The sequence below is a fragment of the Apium graveolens genome, chromosome 4, assembly GCF_009905375.1.
Source record: "Apium graveolens cultivar Ventura chromosome 4, ASM990537v1, whole genome shotgun sequence".
Classification (NCBI taxonomy): Eukaryota; Viridiplantae; Streptophyta; class Magnoliopsida; order Apiales; family Apiaceae; genus Apium; species Apium graveolens.
In genome coordinates, this window is record NC_133650.1 from 313,589,154 (window position 1) to 313,609,472 (window position 20,319).

Sequence of the window (20,319 nt, forward strand, 5' to 3'; positions counted from 1 at the left end):
TCATACGAATGCACCAATTCTCAAAATTATCTTTGGTGAACTTTGGCATTTACCATTGAGACATTCCATTTGCCATGATCTCCTTCTTCTTTACACCACACAAGCCTTCTTTGAAGACAAGTAGAAGTAGAACCTTTGGCTCTTGATACCACTTTGTTGGAAGAAAGGATCTCACTCAAACTCACACAACTCAAAATATTTAGGAGAAAAAATGTATTACTTGAAAAATTACTTGATTACAAATGACTTTGTACAAGGCTTTATATAGGACTCCATAGAAAGATCTAGATAACTTTTAGACTCCAATATACATCACTTGACCTAGATACATGTATCTAGAGATTACATGTACCTACACTAATACATTGAACATAGAAAAATACTAATACATGTACCAAGATTATTCTAGAGACTCCCATACAATTCTATTATTTTAATAGTCAAAAATATATTATTTATTTTTAAAAATCCTTCCTCTGATTCTTAAACACACACATTAAACCATTACAACAACCCATAATCTGAGCACCACGAAGAAAAATCTTGAGTGGATCATCTATTTCCACAAGAGCAGCAGCCTCATCATCTAGAGAATCGAAACCCGCAAAAGAGAACTTTCTATCATCACCAAAAGTCACTATCAGAAGACAGGAACCAGCATTACAAGTAATGGCAGTCTTAAGCTGTTTCTTGGCAAAAGCATTATTATCAATAAGAGAGCACCATCCTTTCGACACACATCGAAATCGAAGAAGAGGCTTTACAGGTAATCGACAAAGGACCTCATTAATCAAATCAGCAGGAAGAGCCATAGGGTTTGGTTAATGAAAGCTTAGCTAGACACAGTTCAAATAAAAATGATAATTAAATTATTATCAATATTAATGTAGCTATTTTATGATCTCCGTCTCAAATTACTTGTCGATTTATTTTAAATTTTATTTTATAATAAATTAATCTAAAAATAGTATTACATCGTCAATGTACTTTAAAATACGCGTAAAAGTCGAAATGCATATGCAAAGTAATACAGGACTAAAAGAGTAATAAATTTCATACATTATGTCAAAATTCAGACAGCAATGGTTACCTTGGTTGGTGGCTTGGTGCCCTAATTCAGACACAGCACTGCTTGTTTGGTGTGTTTTTCTTATTTTTTAACCAGCAGTCATTATTTGGGCTCAAGTTCCGGGTTTTCAAGTAGAGGTCCAGTTTCATTTCATCAGGTACATGTATTCTTTTTTTCCTTATTTTTTGACACGTCGCATAATTAAAATTATTTATTTTATAATTAATTTTTAGATAATATAATTATATGATTTGTTAAAATAGAAGTTTGTTAGAATATTTTTAACTGTGTAAGCAAGGTAATTTAAAATGTGCGTGGAAAAAATTTAAATGGAAGTTGAAAACGAAACGAATAAGTAGTTTGTGCATCCTGAGATTGTGTATAAAATTCGGTTCTTTATCTATTACCTAAAGCCTAAAGCCCTTTAAAATTATTGATAAAAGAGTATGAAAATTGAAAATATAGGCAAACCGGAGACGGACGACCTCGGTCCATATTAAAGAATTGAAGCTAGTACTAAAGGCGCAAAACCAAAACAAGAGATAGAGCTAGGCTTGGAAAAATCCCCATAGCCTTTTCCTGAAAGCCCGTCAGGCTTTCTCCCATTGCGAAAAATTCCTCACTGCTAGACTTTGACCGAACACTATTGATGAACTGCCCCTATCTTCCGAGATCACTAGTTTGCACTTTTGCGATACATAAAAAATAATGGATTTGAAAGGACTACAAGAAAATAAATGTCACAATATTTTTTTATACATATCTCAACTGGGTATGTATATTTCTAGGCTTTCACAATTTTGGTTTATATATTCATAATGATACCCATAGGCAGCTGAGAAAGTGTATTATTGATGAAATTTAATTTTACATAATAAACCTAAACTAAAACTGAAATCAATGATAAATGAAGCGAAGTTTACGGACACCCTTCCTCATCTCTGGGTGCCTAGATATCCACCGTAAGCCTTTCCTCGTTTGAACCCCGCCCTTAACTTTAAGGCTATGCCATCCTAAGGTGCTGCTAAATGGATGGATCTTATCAGCAAATAAGGCATATCTTGTCTAGGAAGAGATTAAAAGGATTAAATCATTTTAAGAAACGTGTCTCAGCCCTAGTGTGGCTGATCATCCTCTCGGACTAGCTACTGATCATCGCCTTGGTAAGCTATTGCCTTACCAACTAGCTAATCAGACGTGAGCCGTTCCATCCTAATAGCGTATATTTGGAGCTCCAAGTGGATTTCCCATGGTATGAAAAGTATGATTTGAATCTCCAGGCAACTTCAACTAGAAAAGCAGCATAAATCGAAACATAAAAGGGATACCTTTTGAAAACGGCATTCTCCCTTGACTCTAGAAATATACAAAAATATTTCAAATGAAAAACTAGGTTCACTATAAGAGTCCGTCCGACTGCTCTTGCTGAAATTGCCGAAACTATGTGGTATGGTTGAACAACTACCCCGATCGAATTATTTGGGCCTACTCTTTATATTTATCGATTACTCCTTTTACAAATTCTGGAAGATTTTCTATTCTTCATTACACAACTTCGATTAGGCTGTCATAAATGACTTTCTAGACTCCTAGATTTATCGACATTAAAACTGACTAATCATTGAATTTACGGGCAAAAGATTTTTTGAGTCCGAGTGGCGGCATACCTTATTTGAAAAGAGATCCAATATATTATAAATTCTAATATGAATTCAATTCCTGACTTATATTTAAAGATTCCTCCTTTTTAAATTTTTAAAAATTAACAGTTTGAAAAGCTGTTCCTAAAGGTCCCAAGAAATTTCTTCAGGCAGATAAAGCAGCTATAAAAGCTTTGCTTGCCCTTTCGAACACTTTGTCTCAAAAGGCTAGATTAGTATCGAGGACAAGGCCTTAATTGCTCGGTTATACTCGATTAACACCTCCGCTAGTAGTCCTTGGAAGAACTTCCTGGATTCTCAAGAAGAGATGAGATATTTATTAATCGTGTGGCTAAACAAACTTATTTTTTTCATGAATCCTCCGAGTCGAATTCCATATGAATTTTCTTTTCAGTATTATAACGAGAACCACCCCTTTTCTCGATCCATCTCACATCAATAACTCAACCCCTACCGCCTATAGGTAGTTTTAGACAAGTTTCTTTTGAAGTAGATACCTAAATGCCAAGTACTTTTTCTTCTAGAATCTTCTTCCTAAGAGCTAAGAGTCCGGAGAAGAGGAGAGATTCAGAAAAGAGAGATTCCCTCTCAACCGAGCAACTATTAGCCATTACTAATAGATATCTCGAGATATCTATTTAGTGATAGTTTGCTCCTAAATGGGGAGGACCCTATAAGGTAGTAGAAGCAAGCCGAGCTGCCGGACCTAAATCTGTGCTCAAGAGATAGTTGTCCATACACCGCGTATCCAATCACGATCTTATAATAAGAACAAAAGATCTTTCTCGATCAATCCCTTTGCCCCTCATTCTTCGAGAATCAGAAAGATCATTTTCAAGTTTGAATTTGTTTAGTATTGTACACAATATGAATGATTTTTAGATGCACATATTCCTCCGGGGGACGACTGGGATGTGGGCATAAGGGTCTTTATGATACAATCAACAATTCCCTTCATTTCCAATTAGACCTTGCTTTAGCCTCGTTAGGGGTTATTACTTTCTTGGTAGCTCATTTCTGATTCTCGAAGAATGAGGGGCAAAGGGATTGATCGAGAAAAATCTCTTATTCTTATTATAAGATCGTGATTGGATACGCCGAACAATTAGATCTTGCCTCATCGCATGAAGAAGCCTGCGGTACGGGATATAACTGCATGTTAGTTTTTAAATATTCGAATTGCTATTTGAGATAATAGTTTTCGAATATTTGAATTGTTATACGAGAAATGTTATAGTACTCAAAATCGTAATCAAATATTGATGCGTGAGGTTCCAATTTGATAATTTTTTTGTTAATGAGATGAGACATGCGTGCATAGATATACGCTCATAAATTAAAACTTGACAAATATCAGGTAACATAATCCAATGTAAATTTGCATTAATTCAACAAACTGAGTTTGGGGTGGTTAAACATGAGTTCTTTCTCCCTGTCTTTTATGTTTTCAATTTTCAACTAACAAGGTAGTTAGGATTATTATTTTTATGCAATTCATAGTGCACAGAGTGCTTATTAAGTAGCATAACCAAGATCAACAGCCAAAGTGCTCTTTGTAGATAAATCATTTGCAGCTATCTAGCTAAATAAAACATGTATATTAATGAAAATATTCATTTCACTTGAACAAACTAAAAAAAATAGTAAACAGAACCAACATCTGAGTTACAGCATCTGCTGCATTATAGTACTTGTTTAACCGAAACACTGAACTAAAATTTAACAAACAAAATACAGGGTGCAGTAGACGATAAAAAGAATAATATATCTACTGTTCTAGTAAATTACTCTCTTCAGTTCCGGGCACAATCTGGAAAATTGAACTCTACTGATCTCCCATCACTGGGAGCATTCCTGTAACACAAAGTTACAGGCAAACAATCTTGTCATGTATCGAGATAACAGTTATGGTACAAGGTCCTGCAATTGTTATTAGTGTAAAAGTGAATAAGGCATAAACTACTCCATGTTCTATTCGGTAATAGGAAAACTTTACTGATATGCTACGTGCAGAAGTGAATACTGTGCAAAAAATGGTTCCAACACATAAACAAAAGACTCAAACTAAACATAAGAAAAAACTACCTTGTCATACTGCTTTTTTTCATAGTTCAAACATCTTAGATCCTCGAACTGGATCCTGCGGACAGAAATTTACACCTACAAGAAATAGGGTAGTAATTAGCAAATATATTAGTTAATGTATTTTCCAAAATATGAAATATCAGTTAAAAGCAATCTAGCAAAAGATGGCTCAACTCGGTAAGCAGTATCGCAATTAAGAAAGAAAATGGCATGTGTTTATGATAATGATGAATGGAGACAGATACAGAATTATAGACCACACAAATAACAACTCATTTTGTACCTTCTCCTTTTTTTTGTATTATTCTTTTGTTTGTCTTTTGATTGTTTCTGCTGCAAGGGCTCATCCTCGGTGAGTTGTAAGAGACTCTCGGTGTATAGAAACGAACAGAAATGGAAAGGAAGCCCATGAATCCCAACATTTGTTATTGTCCCCTTGTTAAGTTTATACCATGCAAGTGTTGTGCCGAAGGGATTGTAAACCTGTAAGAGTAGATCCTTGCCACTTCTGGAAAAAGCAATAAGTTTATTAGAGGTGTTGGAATATTAATTTAATCTAAATATGATTAATTCTGTTTTAATAATAAATCAGTTGTGTATACGTGGTTGTATGCAGTTAGAATAGGTCTTAGTAGTTGAGTCTATCTAGGAGAGTAATGGAGATAAATCAGGTATTTAGTTCCTGGTTTATAGTTGTTAGTTTCTCTTGTTTTAAACATTCAGCATGTATTCATTTTAGTCAGCTCTTCAATTATTATCCATTCAGAAATATTAGTCAAGCACGTTTGCTGATTGTGAGTCTATATTACTATATCTACACTTATATCTGGTATCAGAGCTTGATACATACAATCTGTCTGTACACTCATGGAAACTAACAAGGGAAAGGAGGGCTCATTTGGTTTAAGTTTTCCGATGCTCAACAAAATGAACTACACAGATGGTCACTAAAAATGAAGGTTTTCATGCAAGCCCACGGCGTGTGGGATGCTATAGAACCTAAAGAAGATACAGCAGTTGTCGAGGATAAGGTAGATAAATGTGCAATGGCCATAATCTACCAGGGAATTGCTGAGGACCTGTTGTTGTCAATTGCAGATAAGAAAACCTCAAAGGAGGCGTGGGATGCCATCAAGACAGTACATCTGGGTGCAGATAAAGTAAAAAAGGCGAAGGTTCAGACTCTTAAATCAGAGTTTGAAGCCCTCACTATGAAGGACACTGAGCAACTTGACGATTTCTACATGAGGCTGAACGGCTTAGTAGCCAATATACGTACGTTGGGAGAGGAGATTGAAGAAGAATACGTGGTCAAGAAAATTCTGCGAGCTGTACCCACCAGATTCTTACAGATAGCTTCAGCTATTGAGCAGTTCGGGAACCTGGAGCAAATGTCTGTTGAGGAGACAGTGGGCTCTCTTAAGGCCCATGAAGAAAGAGTACGTGGGAAAAATGAGAGCAGTGATCAACAGCTACTTCTCACCGAAAAAGAATGGGTGAAAAGGGAGAATAAGGAAGGCCAACTATTACTCACTCGGGATGAGTGGGTGAAGCGAGCGAACAGAGGTAGCTCACGGGGAAGAGATGTAACAAAGGGAAGAGACTTCTCTAGAGGTGGTCGTGACAGAAACAACATACGCTGTTTTAATTGCAGTGCTTACGGACACTATGCTGCGGAGTGTCGTAAACCCAGGAGAGAAAAGGAGCAAAATCATGAGGCAAATTTGGCCTATGTAAATGATGATGAACCCACTCTTTTGCTGGCAGAATGTCATGGTGTCAAGGATGAGATGATTTTGCTCCATGAAGGAGGAGTAAGTCCAAAATTGAACAAAGCTGGATTCGAAGGACAAAGGGACACAAGTGTGTGGTATCTCGATAATGGGGCTAGTAACCACATGACCGGTTACCGTCACAAGTTCACTAAACTGGATGAAGGAGTGAGAGGTAGAGTCAAGTTTGGAGATGGATCCACAGTTGAAATACATGGGAAAGGATCAATCAATCTTACAACTCAGGATGGCAAGGAATGTACTCTCAAAGAGGTATACTTTATTCCAAGTCTATGCAATAATATAATTTCATTGGGCCAATTGTCTGAAGGTGGTAGTAAAGTGATTATTAAGGGAGAATTTTTGTGGATTTATAATGAGAAAAATACCATGATAATGAAAGTGAAGCGTGCATCAAATAGATTATACAAGGTTTTAATAAAGGATACTAGTGGAATGTGTTTGTTAACAAAAGCAGATGATTTGACCTTGCTTTGGCATGCACGGCTTGGTCATGTGAATTTTAACTCTATGAATCTGATGTCCAAGAATCGAATGGTACATGGTTTGCCCACTTTTACACACCCAAAGGAAGTGTGTAAGGTATGCTTGATGTCTAAACAAGCGAGACGCCCGTTTCCCACACAGTCTGTCTTTAGTGCCAAGGAACGGCTGGAACTCATCCATGGAGACATCTGTGGCCCTATCTCTCCATCAACACCAGCTGGTAACAAGTATTTTCTATTGTTTGTTGACGATTTTAGTCGTGCAATGTGGGTTTATATGCTCAGGACAAAGGATGAAGCACTGACATATTTTAAGATTTTTAAAGTATTAGTGAAAAAGGAATCAAACCAGACTATTAAAGTTCTTCGCACTGATAGAGGAGGAGAATTCTGCTCGAAGGCCTTTGCAAGTTTTTGTAACGATATGGGTATTGCTCGCCACTTTACAGCTCCATACACTCCACAACAGAACGGAGTTGTGGAGTGACGCAACAGAACTGTGGTTGCCATGGGGAGGAGTCTACTGAAAGAAAGAAACATGCCTATGTATATGTGGGGAGAAGCAATAAGGCACGCCGTTTATTTGTTAAACTGAGTGCCAACTCGAGCAGTTGAAGGTGCAACGCCTTATGAGTCATGGTCAGAGAAAAAGCCACAGGTGGAATATCTCAAGGTCTTTGGCTGCATTGCTTATATGAAAGTACCAAGTGTGCATACAACTAAATTGGATGACAGAAGTGTTCGTGTTGTTCATCTTGGACGAGAAGCAGGTACAAAGGCTTACCGTTTGTTCAATCCCGACACTGGGCGTGTGCACATTAGTCGGGACGTCGTGTTCGATGAAGCAAAGGGATGAAATTGGAACAATGCAACTAAAGATGATACACAGGTGTCGACATCGTTCACTGTGGCAGGGGTATTCGGTGAAGAAACTCAGGACGAAGAAATATCGAGTGATCAAGGCACTCCTCGAGTGGAAAATATGGGAGATGAAAAATGGTCAAACAATCATTCTTCTGAATCAGGTGAAGCAGAGTCACCTCAGTCACATACCTCACAGACTCCTCAGTCTCATTACAGCACCACAGAAACTCTAAATGAAGATGCCTATGATGGTAGTGAGTCACCTCATCGTTACAGGCTACTTCAGGACATATACAACGAAACTGAGCAGCAGGAACTGAACGATGACTTAGCTGACGAGTTGTTGTTAGCTGGGATTGATGAACCAGTACATTTTGCAGAAGCAGTAAAAGAAAGTTGCCGGAGACAGGCCATGGACTGTGAAATTGAAGCTATAGAGAGAAACAGAACCTGGGAATTGACAAACTTGCCACCTGGTCACAAGTCGATTGCTTTGAAGTGGGTTTACAAAGTAAAAAAAGACACCGATGGGAAGATTTTGAAGCATAAGGCAAGACTCGTCGCCAAGGGATATGTACAGAAATGTGGTATTGATTTCGAACAAGCTTTTGCCCCAGTAACAAGGATGGAAACAGTACGATTACTTCTAGCATTGGAAGCCCAAAATTCTTGGGAAGTTCATCATTTGGACGTTAAATCAGCGTTCTTAAATGGTCAACTATATGAGGAGGTATATGTCCAGCAACCAGAAGGTTATGAGAAGCAAGGGGAAGAGCAAAAGGTCTACAGGTTGTTTAAAGCACTGTACGGGCTTCGACAAGCTCCTCGAGCTTGGTACAATCAACTGAATAAGTGTCTGGAAAAACTTGGGTTTATCAAATGCCCGTTGGAACATGCTGTGTATACTAAAAAGGAGGATGATGAAACTTTGATTATAGGTGTATATGTAGACGACTTGATCATCACGGGCACGAATGTAACCAATATTGTTCAGTTCAAGGCACAGATGAGTAAAGAATTCGAGATGTCAGATCTTGGACAACTGAGTTATTATCTTGGCATTGAAGTAAAACAAGGAGCAGGGCATATCGAGTTAAAACAGACGGCGTACGCTAGAAAAGTGTTGGAGAAGGCTGGCTTAACAGATTGCAACTCAGCCAAGTACCCGATGGAACCAAAGATTCAACTACACAAGGATGAGAAAGGTGAAGCTGTAAATTCTACGGATTTTAAGAGTATGGTGGGTGGTTTGAGGTACTTGGTGCATACGCGCCCTGACATTGCGTATGCAGTAGGCTTGGTGAGTAGATTCATGGAGAGACCTACTGTGTTGCACCTGAATGCTGTAAAAAGAATTATGAGGTACGTGAAAGGGACGTTAAACTATGGACTGGTGTATGCTCGAGGTCGTGGTGACTATATGCTTTCTGGCTTCTCTGATAGTGATCTTGCAGGCGACATTGTGGACAGGAAATCAACAGGAGGTATGGCTTTTTATCTTGATGAAGCATTGATCACATGGGTATCTCAAAAACAACGATGTGTGGCGTTGTCATCGTGTGAAGCTGAGTTTATGGCAGCCACGGCTGCGGCCTGTCAAGGGATTTGGTTACACAGTTTGTTAAGTCAGATTATGAACATCAAAGCTGGACCAGTTGTGCTTTACATTGATAATAGGTCTGCTATAGACCTTGCTAAAAATCCAGTGTTCCACGGACGTAGTAAACACATAGATGTGCGCTACCACTTCATCCGAGAATGTGTAGAGAAAGGTTCCATAGTTATCAGACATGTGAACACAGAGGCACAGCGAGCAGATATTCTTACAAAGCCCATGTCAATTGTTAAGTTTGAAAGGATGCGCCAGCTGCTGGGAGTGAAGGACCTTAATCAATTTTAGATTAAGGGGGAGTTTGTTGGAATATTAATTTAATCTAAATATGATTAATTCTGTTTTAATAATAAATCAGCTGTGTATACGTGGTTGTATGCAGTTAGAATAGGTCTTAGTAGTTGAGTCTATCTAGGAGAGTAATGGAGATAAATCAGGTATTTAGTTCCTGGTTTATAGTTGTTAGTTTCTCTTGTTTTAAACATTCAGCATGTATTCATTTTAGTCAGCTCTTCAATTATTATCCATTCAGAAATATTAGTCAAGCACGTTTGCTGATTGTGAGTCTATATTACTATATCTACACTTATAAGAGGTACCATTTATTCTGAGCATTTCCTCTTGCTCCGTAGAAAGTGCTTTGTACCAAGTACTTTCAGCCCCAGGATAGTTCATCAACCACACATCCATACGAGAATTGGAGCAGTCAATAATACAAAGATTTTCTCCTACACCATCCAGAAATATCGTTTTGGAACTGTCATCCTCAATAGGAGGTGAAGGGACCTCCTTGAACTGTTGAAGTTCAAGATCGAAGCCAACAATTATATCCTCGGAATCGATTTCATTCTTAATTGCAGTCCAATGGAGAGATCCACTTGCAAATATGCCCCAAATTCCAGTAAAACTAATGTTATTTGGAACGTTTTGAATCCGTGTCCAAGCATTGGTTTTGAAGCTGTAAACAAAGACTAATAAGCCACCAAAATGAACACAACAGTCTGCAATCATGACCACCTTATAATCATCATTGACCACATCATAACCAAATCCAAATGAGAATCTTTCATCCCATTTAAACGAACTTGGAAACTCAGGTGGCGCGGAAGCTACCTTTTTGAACTTCCTAAGTACAGGATTCAACAAATATACATCTCTCAAATTTTTCAGCACACACATCAAACCATTACAAGCACACACATATTCAGCACCACGGAGTAATGTCTTGAGCGGATCACATATTTTGACAACAGAAGCAGAATCCTCATACGAAGAATCGAGACTAGCTAAATAAAACATCTGATCAGCACAAACTTTTATTATCATAAGACCATCACCAGCATTGCGATCACGGCTAGTCTTAAGATGTTTCTTGACAAAAGCAGTGCTATCAATAAGAGAGCACCAGTCTTTACACACACTTCGACAACGAAGAACATACTTAACGGGTACTCAACAAAGTACCTCATCGATCATCTCGCAAGGAAGTGCCATTTTACAAATGTAGTACTATAGGGTTTGGAAAATGAAAGTTCAGCTAGCAGAGTAGGAAACCAAATGATGAATAAGAATCTGCAATAAGTAGCTAAATAGCTTAAAAATAGATGAGACAGTAAATATATATTTTATACAAGAAAACCTTCCTAAATTTATAATTTTTTTCCGTACCAACCATTACAATGAAATAAGTAAATATGTCTGATTTTAAAGATATTCAATTATGGAAAATGGCCAAAAAAAACAATTCCTAACAGCATACCACACACTACTTAAGATCCTTTCAGGCAAAAATATTAACGGCTTAATGGTAATGACGGTTAGTTACTTGAAATGATGGACAATTTCGCATACTGAAAAATAAAAATTATACTTATGTATGATATACTGCTCTAAGCTAGACCTTTTCAATAATTGGACAACCATAAACTTTACAACAGAGATATAGCAATGAAGAGAAAGGAAGGTTACCGGTCTCAGGTGCACAGGCTTAATTTTACTTCTGGGCTACTCTTTACACCAATGTTATTTTGGACAAGCCGTTCACTTGATTTTCAAGCTCTTACCAGTGTTCATATATTTGAATGAATATTTAATTTAGATTTCACAAGATAAAGATTTTAAATGGATTATATAATTAAACTCTATTGATATTTGATTTAGATTCTAGATTTGATGAAAAGTTTTTCCATATTTAAAGTATGAGTAAGGATAGGGGTAGAAGATGAAGCACAAAAATATTAGTACAAAACGTGGTGTGAATGAAATGTCGTTTTTTTATTGATTGACATATATGTGAATATAAATGGACCCATTAATTTGGTAAAATTGACCGGTCATAAAACCGAGACGTGTCATTTTATTTTCAATTTTGTATCTCTACATATTTAATTAAAATGTTAAAATTTTTAATATATTAGTCATTAATGATTTATTAAAATCTCGGTTAAATTAACAGAAAATACGATTATATTATTCTTACTTTGGACCCATAGTTTAATTTAGATTTCTCAAGTTATTTTCAGAGTTTAAAAGGATTGTATAAATTTATATTAAATTCTATTGATATTTGATTTAGATTCTAAATTTCGTGGAAAGTTTATCCAAATTTAGAATACGAGTAATGATAGAGATGCATGATTTACAAATTTTATTAGAAAATGATGTGGTATGAATGACTTGACATTTTCTTATTGGTTGATAACGATATTGATGAGAATATATATGGGGCCATTAATTTGGTCAAAACCGACACGTCTTATTTCGTATCCAATTTTGTATTTCTAGCATTTTTTTTTAAAAAAATAAATTCTAAATATATGTTATTATTGATTTCTAAAAATCTCGTTTAAATCCACAGAAAATACGATTATAGGATTATTACTGTGGACCTATAGTCATTTTTTGGGCTCCATAGTTGGATTTTAACTTCTCTATATCTCATTTGATTTTTGGTCTGTCAAGTAGAGATTCGGTTTTGTCCGGTAAATAGTATTTCCTTTGTATATTTTCTTGACAAGGATTTTTAAATTTATTATTAAAATTATTATTTTTAAATATACTACATAAATAATAATTAAATTGTTTTTAATAATAATTGACTCAATTGTTTAAAAAGCGGATAACTATCTTCTTGGTCAGAGGATCGAATCCCAAGAAAAGAGAATTTATGATTATGCCTCCTGAGTCAGAGTTTGTCGCTTAAATGTGGTTTACCTTGTTTCACGTGGTTTGCAGGCTATTGCGTGAGCCCGTAGGGTTTAACCAGTGTGCACCCGAAGGGTAGCGGCCGTAGATTACCTACGAATTTTATTTTACACGAGTGTCAAAAAATGAAACGACCTATCTATATTTTAAAATATAAATTTATCCAAGGAGATTACATATAAAATGAGATTATATATAAAAATCCGTCCTTTAATAATTACCTGAAACTAAGCAAATTTGCCCTTTAATTTTTGAATAAACATTTATAAAATAGAGATAATTGCATATTAATTTTCAAATTTTCGAATTATTAGACATCCCGAAATGCAGAACTAAAGACATGATTGTGTTAAACTTTAATGAAAAATAGCATAAATACAAAAATAAATTGAGTTAAAAAAGGTATATCAACATAGGTTCGTCATGTTTAGAACCTTATACAGTTTTACTTATCTCCTGATGAAAGAAATTCAAACAAAATAAATTATTATTACTAAATTTAAGCATTCAAACATAACAAGATAAAGAATCCAGGTTATGTACAATGAAACACACTGTTTTGGTAATTTTTTGTGCAATTCGTTTGTCTACTTCAGTTAGTGCACGGACTGTTTATTCAGTAGCATAAACATGAGCAACAATCAAAAAACTTTTTCCAACATCTGAACTATACCATCTGTTGCCAAACTTACGGAACTTGTTTTTCCGAAACACGGAACTTGGAACCTCTATATATTCAACTTGGTTAACTTCGTTAATTGGATCTTTTGTAACCTCTTCAACTGAATCTTCTATAGTTGTTTCTTCATTGTACTTAACTTTATTTATCACTTTAACCTTTTTCTCTTTCTCCAAATGCATAAGACATTCAACTTAAAATTTGAGAAATTTTGTTCCTTAATTAGGAAATGACTAACACACAGAGGGGGGGTGAATGTGTTTTACTATTTTTAGGCTTTTCTTGAATGTTTTTGGTTGAACAAAGTAAATTAATTCTTGTAGTGAAATGTGTTCATGCAAAATTTAAGCTTGCAGAAAATAAAGAACACAGATCTTCAAAACTCACTTAATTTTATATTCAAATCAAGACTATTTTGCTACAAAATTTCTAGGCTCTTTGTTGATAAAGAGCTTAGCTTCTTCTTGAGAGTGTTACAAGAGATTTGATCTAAATTGTTGCTACTGACTAAAGGACCAGTGTTAACTTTATAACTTAATTAACTGCTGGTTTACACAGTGGATAATAAGACATGCTATTAGCTTTTCTAAACTGTCACTTGTCATTTCTATTTATAGAAAAGTAGATCTTCCAATTCTAGCTTAGCATATCTTTAGCATCCCGTGTTCACTTTGATCTTCCTCTGTTAGTTAATCTTCATTATTGATATTGCACATTCTTCAAACTGCTTTTTGTAGACTTGTCAATCCATCTGTTGGATTGTTTGTTGATTGTTTATCTTGGATATTGAACTGATCTGCAACTTTGAACTTTGAGATTGGACATCGAGATCTCCGGTTTAGGTCTATAGAACACTTGACATCTCGATAAGTATATTGGCTTATCGAGATCTCTAGTACTCTATATTGGGTTTGGCTTGTAGAAGTCTTCAGTTCTCTGTAAGAGATTTTAGGCTTGTCGATATCTCTAGTCTTCACATCTTCACTTTGACTTATCGATAAATCTTAGTTCTCTAGTGGTTGACATCCCAGAGTTCTCTAGTCATATTTACCTTGTCGATATCCCAGAGTACTTTAGTGAATTTTAACTTGTCGATATCTCTGATTTCTCTAGTGAATTTTAACTTATAGATATCTCTGAGTTCTCTAGTGGAACTTGACTTATCGATAACTCAGAGTTCTCTACTGAATGTAGACTTGTCGATAACTCTGAGTTCTCTAGTGAAGGAATGACTTGTCGATATCTCCAAGCTTCAGTTCTTCAATTTGGCTTGTCGATATCTTTCTGAGTTCTCTAGTAGCTTTCCATACTTCTCGATAAGCCATTCTGGAGTTCTCGAATGACTTCTCTATAACATTAAATTTGTGACTTGTAGAGATCTTGACTTGAAGTATTTTTCTCCAAATAGATTTATTCAACTCCAAGCTTCTTCAAAATTCTTCTAAGGCATGATCTTCTTCCAGATAGAATCCTTAGGCTTGATACTGTTTTAGGAAAAAGACTCTAGTCTGCTCCTTTGCATTTTTACAGACTTTAAGTGTTACAAGTACAAAATACAAATTAAGATAACAATACAACTTACTTAGGGTTGATAAAATGTCTTAGTCTAGTTAAAGTACAGGCATGTCTTTTACAACAATCTCCCCCAATTTGTGAGAAGATTGCTTAACACAAATTCATGCCTGTTAACAAGACTAACCCCAAGTTTAAAATGATGGAAGATGAAATTCATACATAGAGCTTGATAGAATTATAACGTGTACAACCTAAGATTCACAAGGTTCAATGATTACAAGACTTAGGTAAAGACAGTTTTTACATCTGCTTCTTCTCTAAGTTTATCCTTCAAATGGTCAAGAATTTCAAGTTCTTCTATGATAAGTGTTCCACTTAGAACTTCTACAAGTTTTTGTCTTTCTGCCTTAGGATAACCATTGTCCAGAACCTCTAGGCAGAATCTTGAGAATCCACCAGCTCTGATGTTTAGAAATCTCCCATCTTTAGAAATTCTGCTCATTCCTTTTGCTTTCAACTCTTCTGATTTTTTTATGAACATGTCTATTTCTTCATCATGCCTCCTATTTCTTTCTTCAGCTTCAACCTCTTCTTTTTTCTTTATTTCCTCCCTTTCAATCAACCATTCAGCTAGAGATGATCTTCATGCCCTTGTAGCAGTATCCTTGCCTTTTAACAAACTTATCACTCTCTTAATTTCTGTAGGAGCCAAAGAATCCATTAAGCTTTTGTTAAGAAGAGTGAATGTACCATCCTCAAAATAAATTATGACTTCTCTCAATGATGTTGGGAACCACGGACTTGGGGAGTTACTACGTTTTACGATAAAGATTACGAAAAGAAGATTACCTTGTTAATGGTTGATTCCACGCTCTTCTATTGTATTCCCAAATTCCCTTGAGCGAAGTGTGGCCTCCGTCTTCTCAAGTTATCCTCTCTTCTTGCTCCTTGGTGGCTACAATATGTTTTCACACCATTTCCAAGCAAGAAGAGAATAAGAATATATATATAGGCTATAATAGGGACCATGGATAATTAGGTTTGGCCTTCTAATTACATCTTGAGTCTAGCCCAATATAATTAAATATTAATTCAATCCACTAAAGAATTAATATTTGCACTACCTTTCCTAATACCGTAATTTAATTAATTCGGTTCCAATATTATTTGCTTATTAAATTCCCCATGTTTAAAATATCATATGTCCATTAATTAAATAAATTACTGATAATTTATTTAATTAATATCTTTTATCCTTGATCATCCACTCAACCTTTATTTAATTATGCCAGAATAAATTCCACCTGCAGGGTTTCACATAATTAAATCTTTTTGAGCTTTCAAGGGGACATCATTAACCCGAATATTATCAGGACATGGATTCCTTCAATAAATAATATCCACCATGTATATAATTCCATCACCCAAAATATAATGATATAATTCAAAAGAATTATTTCATATATAAATCAAAGCATGTAAATAATATACACGTGTCAATTACTATTTCCGGATTAAGAACCTAAGCATTAATAATAACATAGAATCTTAGTTCTCCTTCTTAATCAGTATTAAGGGAACGATTCTAAATTTGATCCTGTTCAATATACACAAAGTATACTAGCATTATTTATTAGTCAATATAAACTAATCTAAATAATACTACAGCCATACCAGTGGATTGTCCAACACCACCTGTGCTGTGAACCTTATTATATTATATAACCGTATTTAACAATCTAATATTCTGTATCCCATTTGATACTAGATTATTCACAATATATAACATTAGACAACATGTAAACATTCAAATGATTCTCAATTAAACTGGCCAGAAATAAATGTATATACTTTAAATAAATATTTTCAGTATACACTAACAAATGATACAATCCAAACTCTAACAATTTCCTCAGCTAGATATTGGAAATGGTCTTTATCTGAGGTGCACCAATTTAGAGGTAGAAAGTCAGATTCCTTAAAGCAATTGCAGATGGCCCTTTCAGTGACTTCTCTTTTATTTGTAAGCTTGACTTTCTTAGGTTTTCTCCCAACAGATTGGAGCTTGAATTTTAGTGAAGGATTGGCCAAAGGTAGGGTTGTCATTTTCTTGAGATTGGTGTGGCTTGAGGTGATTGGAATTTTTAGGAAAGAGTTGGTTGTTTGTTTGTATAGAAATTTTAGATTAGATGTTTGGGAAGGTTTGATGTTCAAGATAGTTGATGTTGTAGGTTGAGCTGAGGTTTGAGTTGGTTGTGTTTGAATTTTTAGGGTTGTTTAAGTTTCTGAATCATCATGAGGCCTTCTACTCTTCCTCTCACCTATTCTATTCTTTTCTTCATCTTTCTTGTCATCTTCCTTCTTCTTCTCTCCACCCTTGCTCCCGGATGGCTTACTGGACTGACTAGGATTTGATCCAGAAGGATTTTGATCATTCTTCTTCTACCCATCATCATCCAAGTCATCCTTGTTGAACTGTGTTTTGGGCAAGTTGGCTTCTGCATATTCAGATATCTCCCCAGTAGCTTTATTATTTCCATATCATCGTTGTTCTTGTTTTTCTTAGCTCGTAAGCTAGTTCCTAGGATCATGATAAGCTTCTTGTTTCCCATGACACAGTGTTTGGGGATATTGAAATATCTGAATTGTCTGGTGGTTGGACAGATGTATGCTATACCCTTACTTGGTTGTAGATATACTTCAAGGAAGGCGGCTACTTAGGCATCTCTCAGTGTAGTTAATAGCATGGTATCTTCACGAGTTATAACTCTAACTTTGCTGATAAAGATATCTAACTCAGATGCCCTCCTTGAGACAAGGCAATTGAGGGACACCTGCATACACCTGTCTGTTCCTGAGTCATTTGCATTAACCACTATCTTCTCTTCCAGAAAGTTTTCCTTATTGACCTTGGTCACTCTTATGAAATTGATTGTCTTGTCCATGGCCTTTTTATATGTGAAGTGATTGTTGTTGAGAGAAGCTTTTAAGGCTTTGAGTAGTTCTTCAAACTCTCTGCTCAGACTAGGTTCTTCAGCAGACCTAATAAGTCTCTCCATGTCAAGATTAATTTCTTTCGATTTCTTTTCATCACCCTGGACTTGCTGTTAGGATTACCTTGATGTTGAGTATACAACAACGAAAGCAAAACCCAAAGCGAATAAACAAGAACAAGAAAATAAACGACAATCACACAGGACAAAGATTTACGTGGTTTAAAAATTACTACTCCACAAGCCGCACTAATTTTGTATTGATCTCTCACAATTTGTTGTGTTATGATTTTACAATTACATGATTATTTATAAGAGAAGAAACTAGGCCTAAATCAAAATTACAGTCCAAATCTGAAAAGTAGAGTAATCCATAAATTAATCTGAATCTGAATATTCTATTTTCATGGGCTTAATTAAAAGACTCCTCAAAACACAACAATCTCCCACTTGGAGTCTGGCCAATCTTCACTTCACTCTTGTAAGTCTAGTAAAATCAATTCTTCAATCAATAACTCTAACTAGTGCAGCTCCTTCTCATCAATCAATTCTGAAGGCCAGTTGAAGCTACGCAAAGCTTCAACTTTTTATTCGTAACCACCTTAGTCAACATATCTGCAGGATTCTTTGAACCAAGGATTTTCTTCAAGGACAAAGTACCATTGCTTATCAACTCTCTTGTAAAGTGATATCTCAGCTGAATATGCTTCGTCCTAGCATGAAACACGGGATTCTTCGCAAGATGAATAGCACTCTGACTGTCGCTATACAAAGCACTGTCCTCCTGTTTCTTGCCCAACTCCTCAAGAAAATTCTTCAACCAAATCATCACCTTTCTACCTTCAGAGATAGCCATATATTCTGCTTCTTTGGTTGAAAGAGCAACACTCTTTTGAAGTCGAAACATCTAACTAACTGCGGTGCTACCCAAAGTGAAAATACAACCCGTTGTACTTTTTCTTGTATCCAAACATCCACCCAAATCTGCATCAGAGAACCCTTCCAAGATAACATATTTCTTACTGAAACATAATCCAACCCTTGGATGTGCCTTTCAAGTAGTGTAACAACCACTTGACTACTTCCCAATGCTCTCTTCCTGGATTAGACATAAATCTGCTGACAACTCCCACTGCATGAGCAATGTCTGGCCTTGTACACACCATAGCATACATTAAACTGCAAACTGCAGATGCATAACGAACTTTAGCCATATCTTTCTTGCCATCATCCATTTTAGGTGATTGCTTCTTTGTGAGATTAAAGTGACTCGCTAACGGTGTACTTCTGGTCTTCGCATCCTGGACACTGAATTTCTACAACATTTTCTCAACATACTTCTCTTGATATAATTTTATAGTACCTTCAGCTCTATCCCTTATGATGCTCATACCAAGTATTTGTTTTGCTGCACTAATATCCTTCATCTCAAACTACTCAGACATCTGTCTCTTTAACCTGTTAATTTCCCTCATGTTTGATCCTGCTATCAACATGTCATCAACATACAACAACAATATGATATAAGATGAATCAAACTGTTTAAAGTAACAACAATGATCCATAGCACTCCTCGTGTATCCATTCTTCATCACAAAACTGTCAAACTTCAAGTACCATTGTCTCGGTGCTTGCTTTAAACCATACAAATATTTTATAAGCTAGCAAACAAGGCTTTCTTTCCCAGCTACCTGAAATCCCTCTGGCTGAACCATGTAGATATTTTCCTCAAGATCACCATGTAAGAACGCGGCCTTAACATCTAGTTGCTCTAGATGTAACTCCTCTGCAGCCACAATACTTAGCACAATTCTAACTGTAGTCATCTTAACAACGGGAGAAAATATATCGGTATAGTCAATACCCTTTTTCTGTTGATAACCCTTGACTACTAACCTTGCCTTGTATCTCTTGTTGTCATCATGTTCTTCTTTGATCCTGAACACCCACTTATTCTGTAAAGCCTTCTTTCCTGCTGGTAACTCTGTTAAAGACCAAGTCTCATACTTCTCAAGAGAACTCATCTCCTCATCCATGGCTGATTTCCATTGAACTGAATCATCCACTTGTACTGCCTCTGAATAACACTGAGGCTCCCCATCCTTGGTCAATAACATATAATATGCTGAAGGAGAATATCTTTATGGTGTCCTCACACTTCTGCTAGATTTTCTTACCTCAGTCTGTGGAGTTACTGGAACCCTGTCAGCAACATTCTCCGAACTCCCACTATTTCTTGCAAGATCTATTTCTGTAATATCTTCAAGCACTGCTTCCTATTTCTCAATTTGTTCCTTTGTAAACTCAAAATCGACTACAAGCTTATCCTTATACACTGCATTCTCATTAAAAGTAACAT

The 20,319-nt window shown here is 35.9% G+C and overlaps 2 protein-coding genes across 2 annotated transcripts; both read right to left on the reverse strand.

Annotated features, from left to right (window-relative positions):
* Nucleotides 1-342: 342 nt before the first annotated feature.
* Nucleotides 343-812, reverse strand: LOC141720212 (putative F-box protein At3g47150). The gene is made up of 2 exons (XM_074522561.1): nucleotides 496-812; nucleotides 343-352 (listed from the first exon to the last, which is right to left on the reverse strand). Exons 1-2 carry the CDS (start codon nucleotides 810-812, stop codon nucleotides 343-345), a joined length of 327 nt encoding a protein of 108 aa, XP_074378662.1.
* A 9,294-nt stretch (nucleotides 813-10,106) lies between these two features.
* Nucleotides 10,107-19,195, reverse strand: LOC141720213 (F-box/kelch-repeat protein At3g06240-like). Its single transcript, XM_074522562.1, has 2 exons — nucleotides 18,984-19,195; nucleotides 10,107-10,956 (listed from the first exon to the last, which is right to left on the reverse strand). Exons 1-2 carry the CDS (start codon nucleotides 19,193-19,195, stop codon nucleotides 10,107-10,109), a joined length of 1,062 nt encoding a protein of 353 aa, XP_074378663.1.
* Nucleotides 19,196-20,319: the final 1,124 nt, after the last annotated feature.

What these genes read in the sequence shown, in the direction of transcription:
- LOC141720212 (XM_074522561.1), bottom strand. Translation starts at nt 812, where the DNA reads ATGGCTCTTCCTGCTGATTTGATTAATGAGGTCCTTTGTCGATTACCT.
- LOC141720213 (XM_074522562.1), bottom strand. Translation starts at nt 19,195, where the DNA reads ATGGATGATGGCAAGAAAGATATGGCTAAAGTTCGTTATGCATCTGCA. An exon ending in AAGGGTTGGATTATGTTTCA is followed by an intron (nt 10,957 to 18,983) that starts GTAAGAAATATG and finishes TCTTATTGATAG; the next exon opens with CACTGCTTTTGTCAAGAAAC.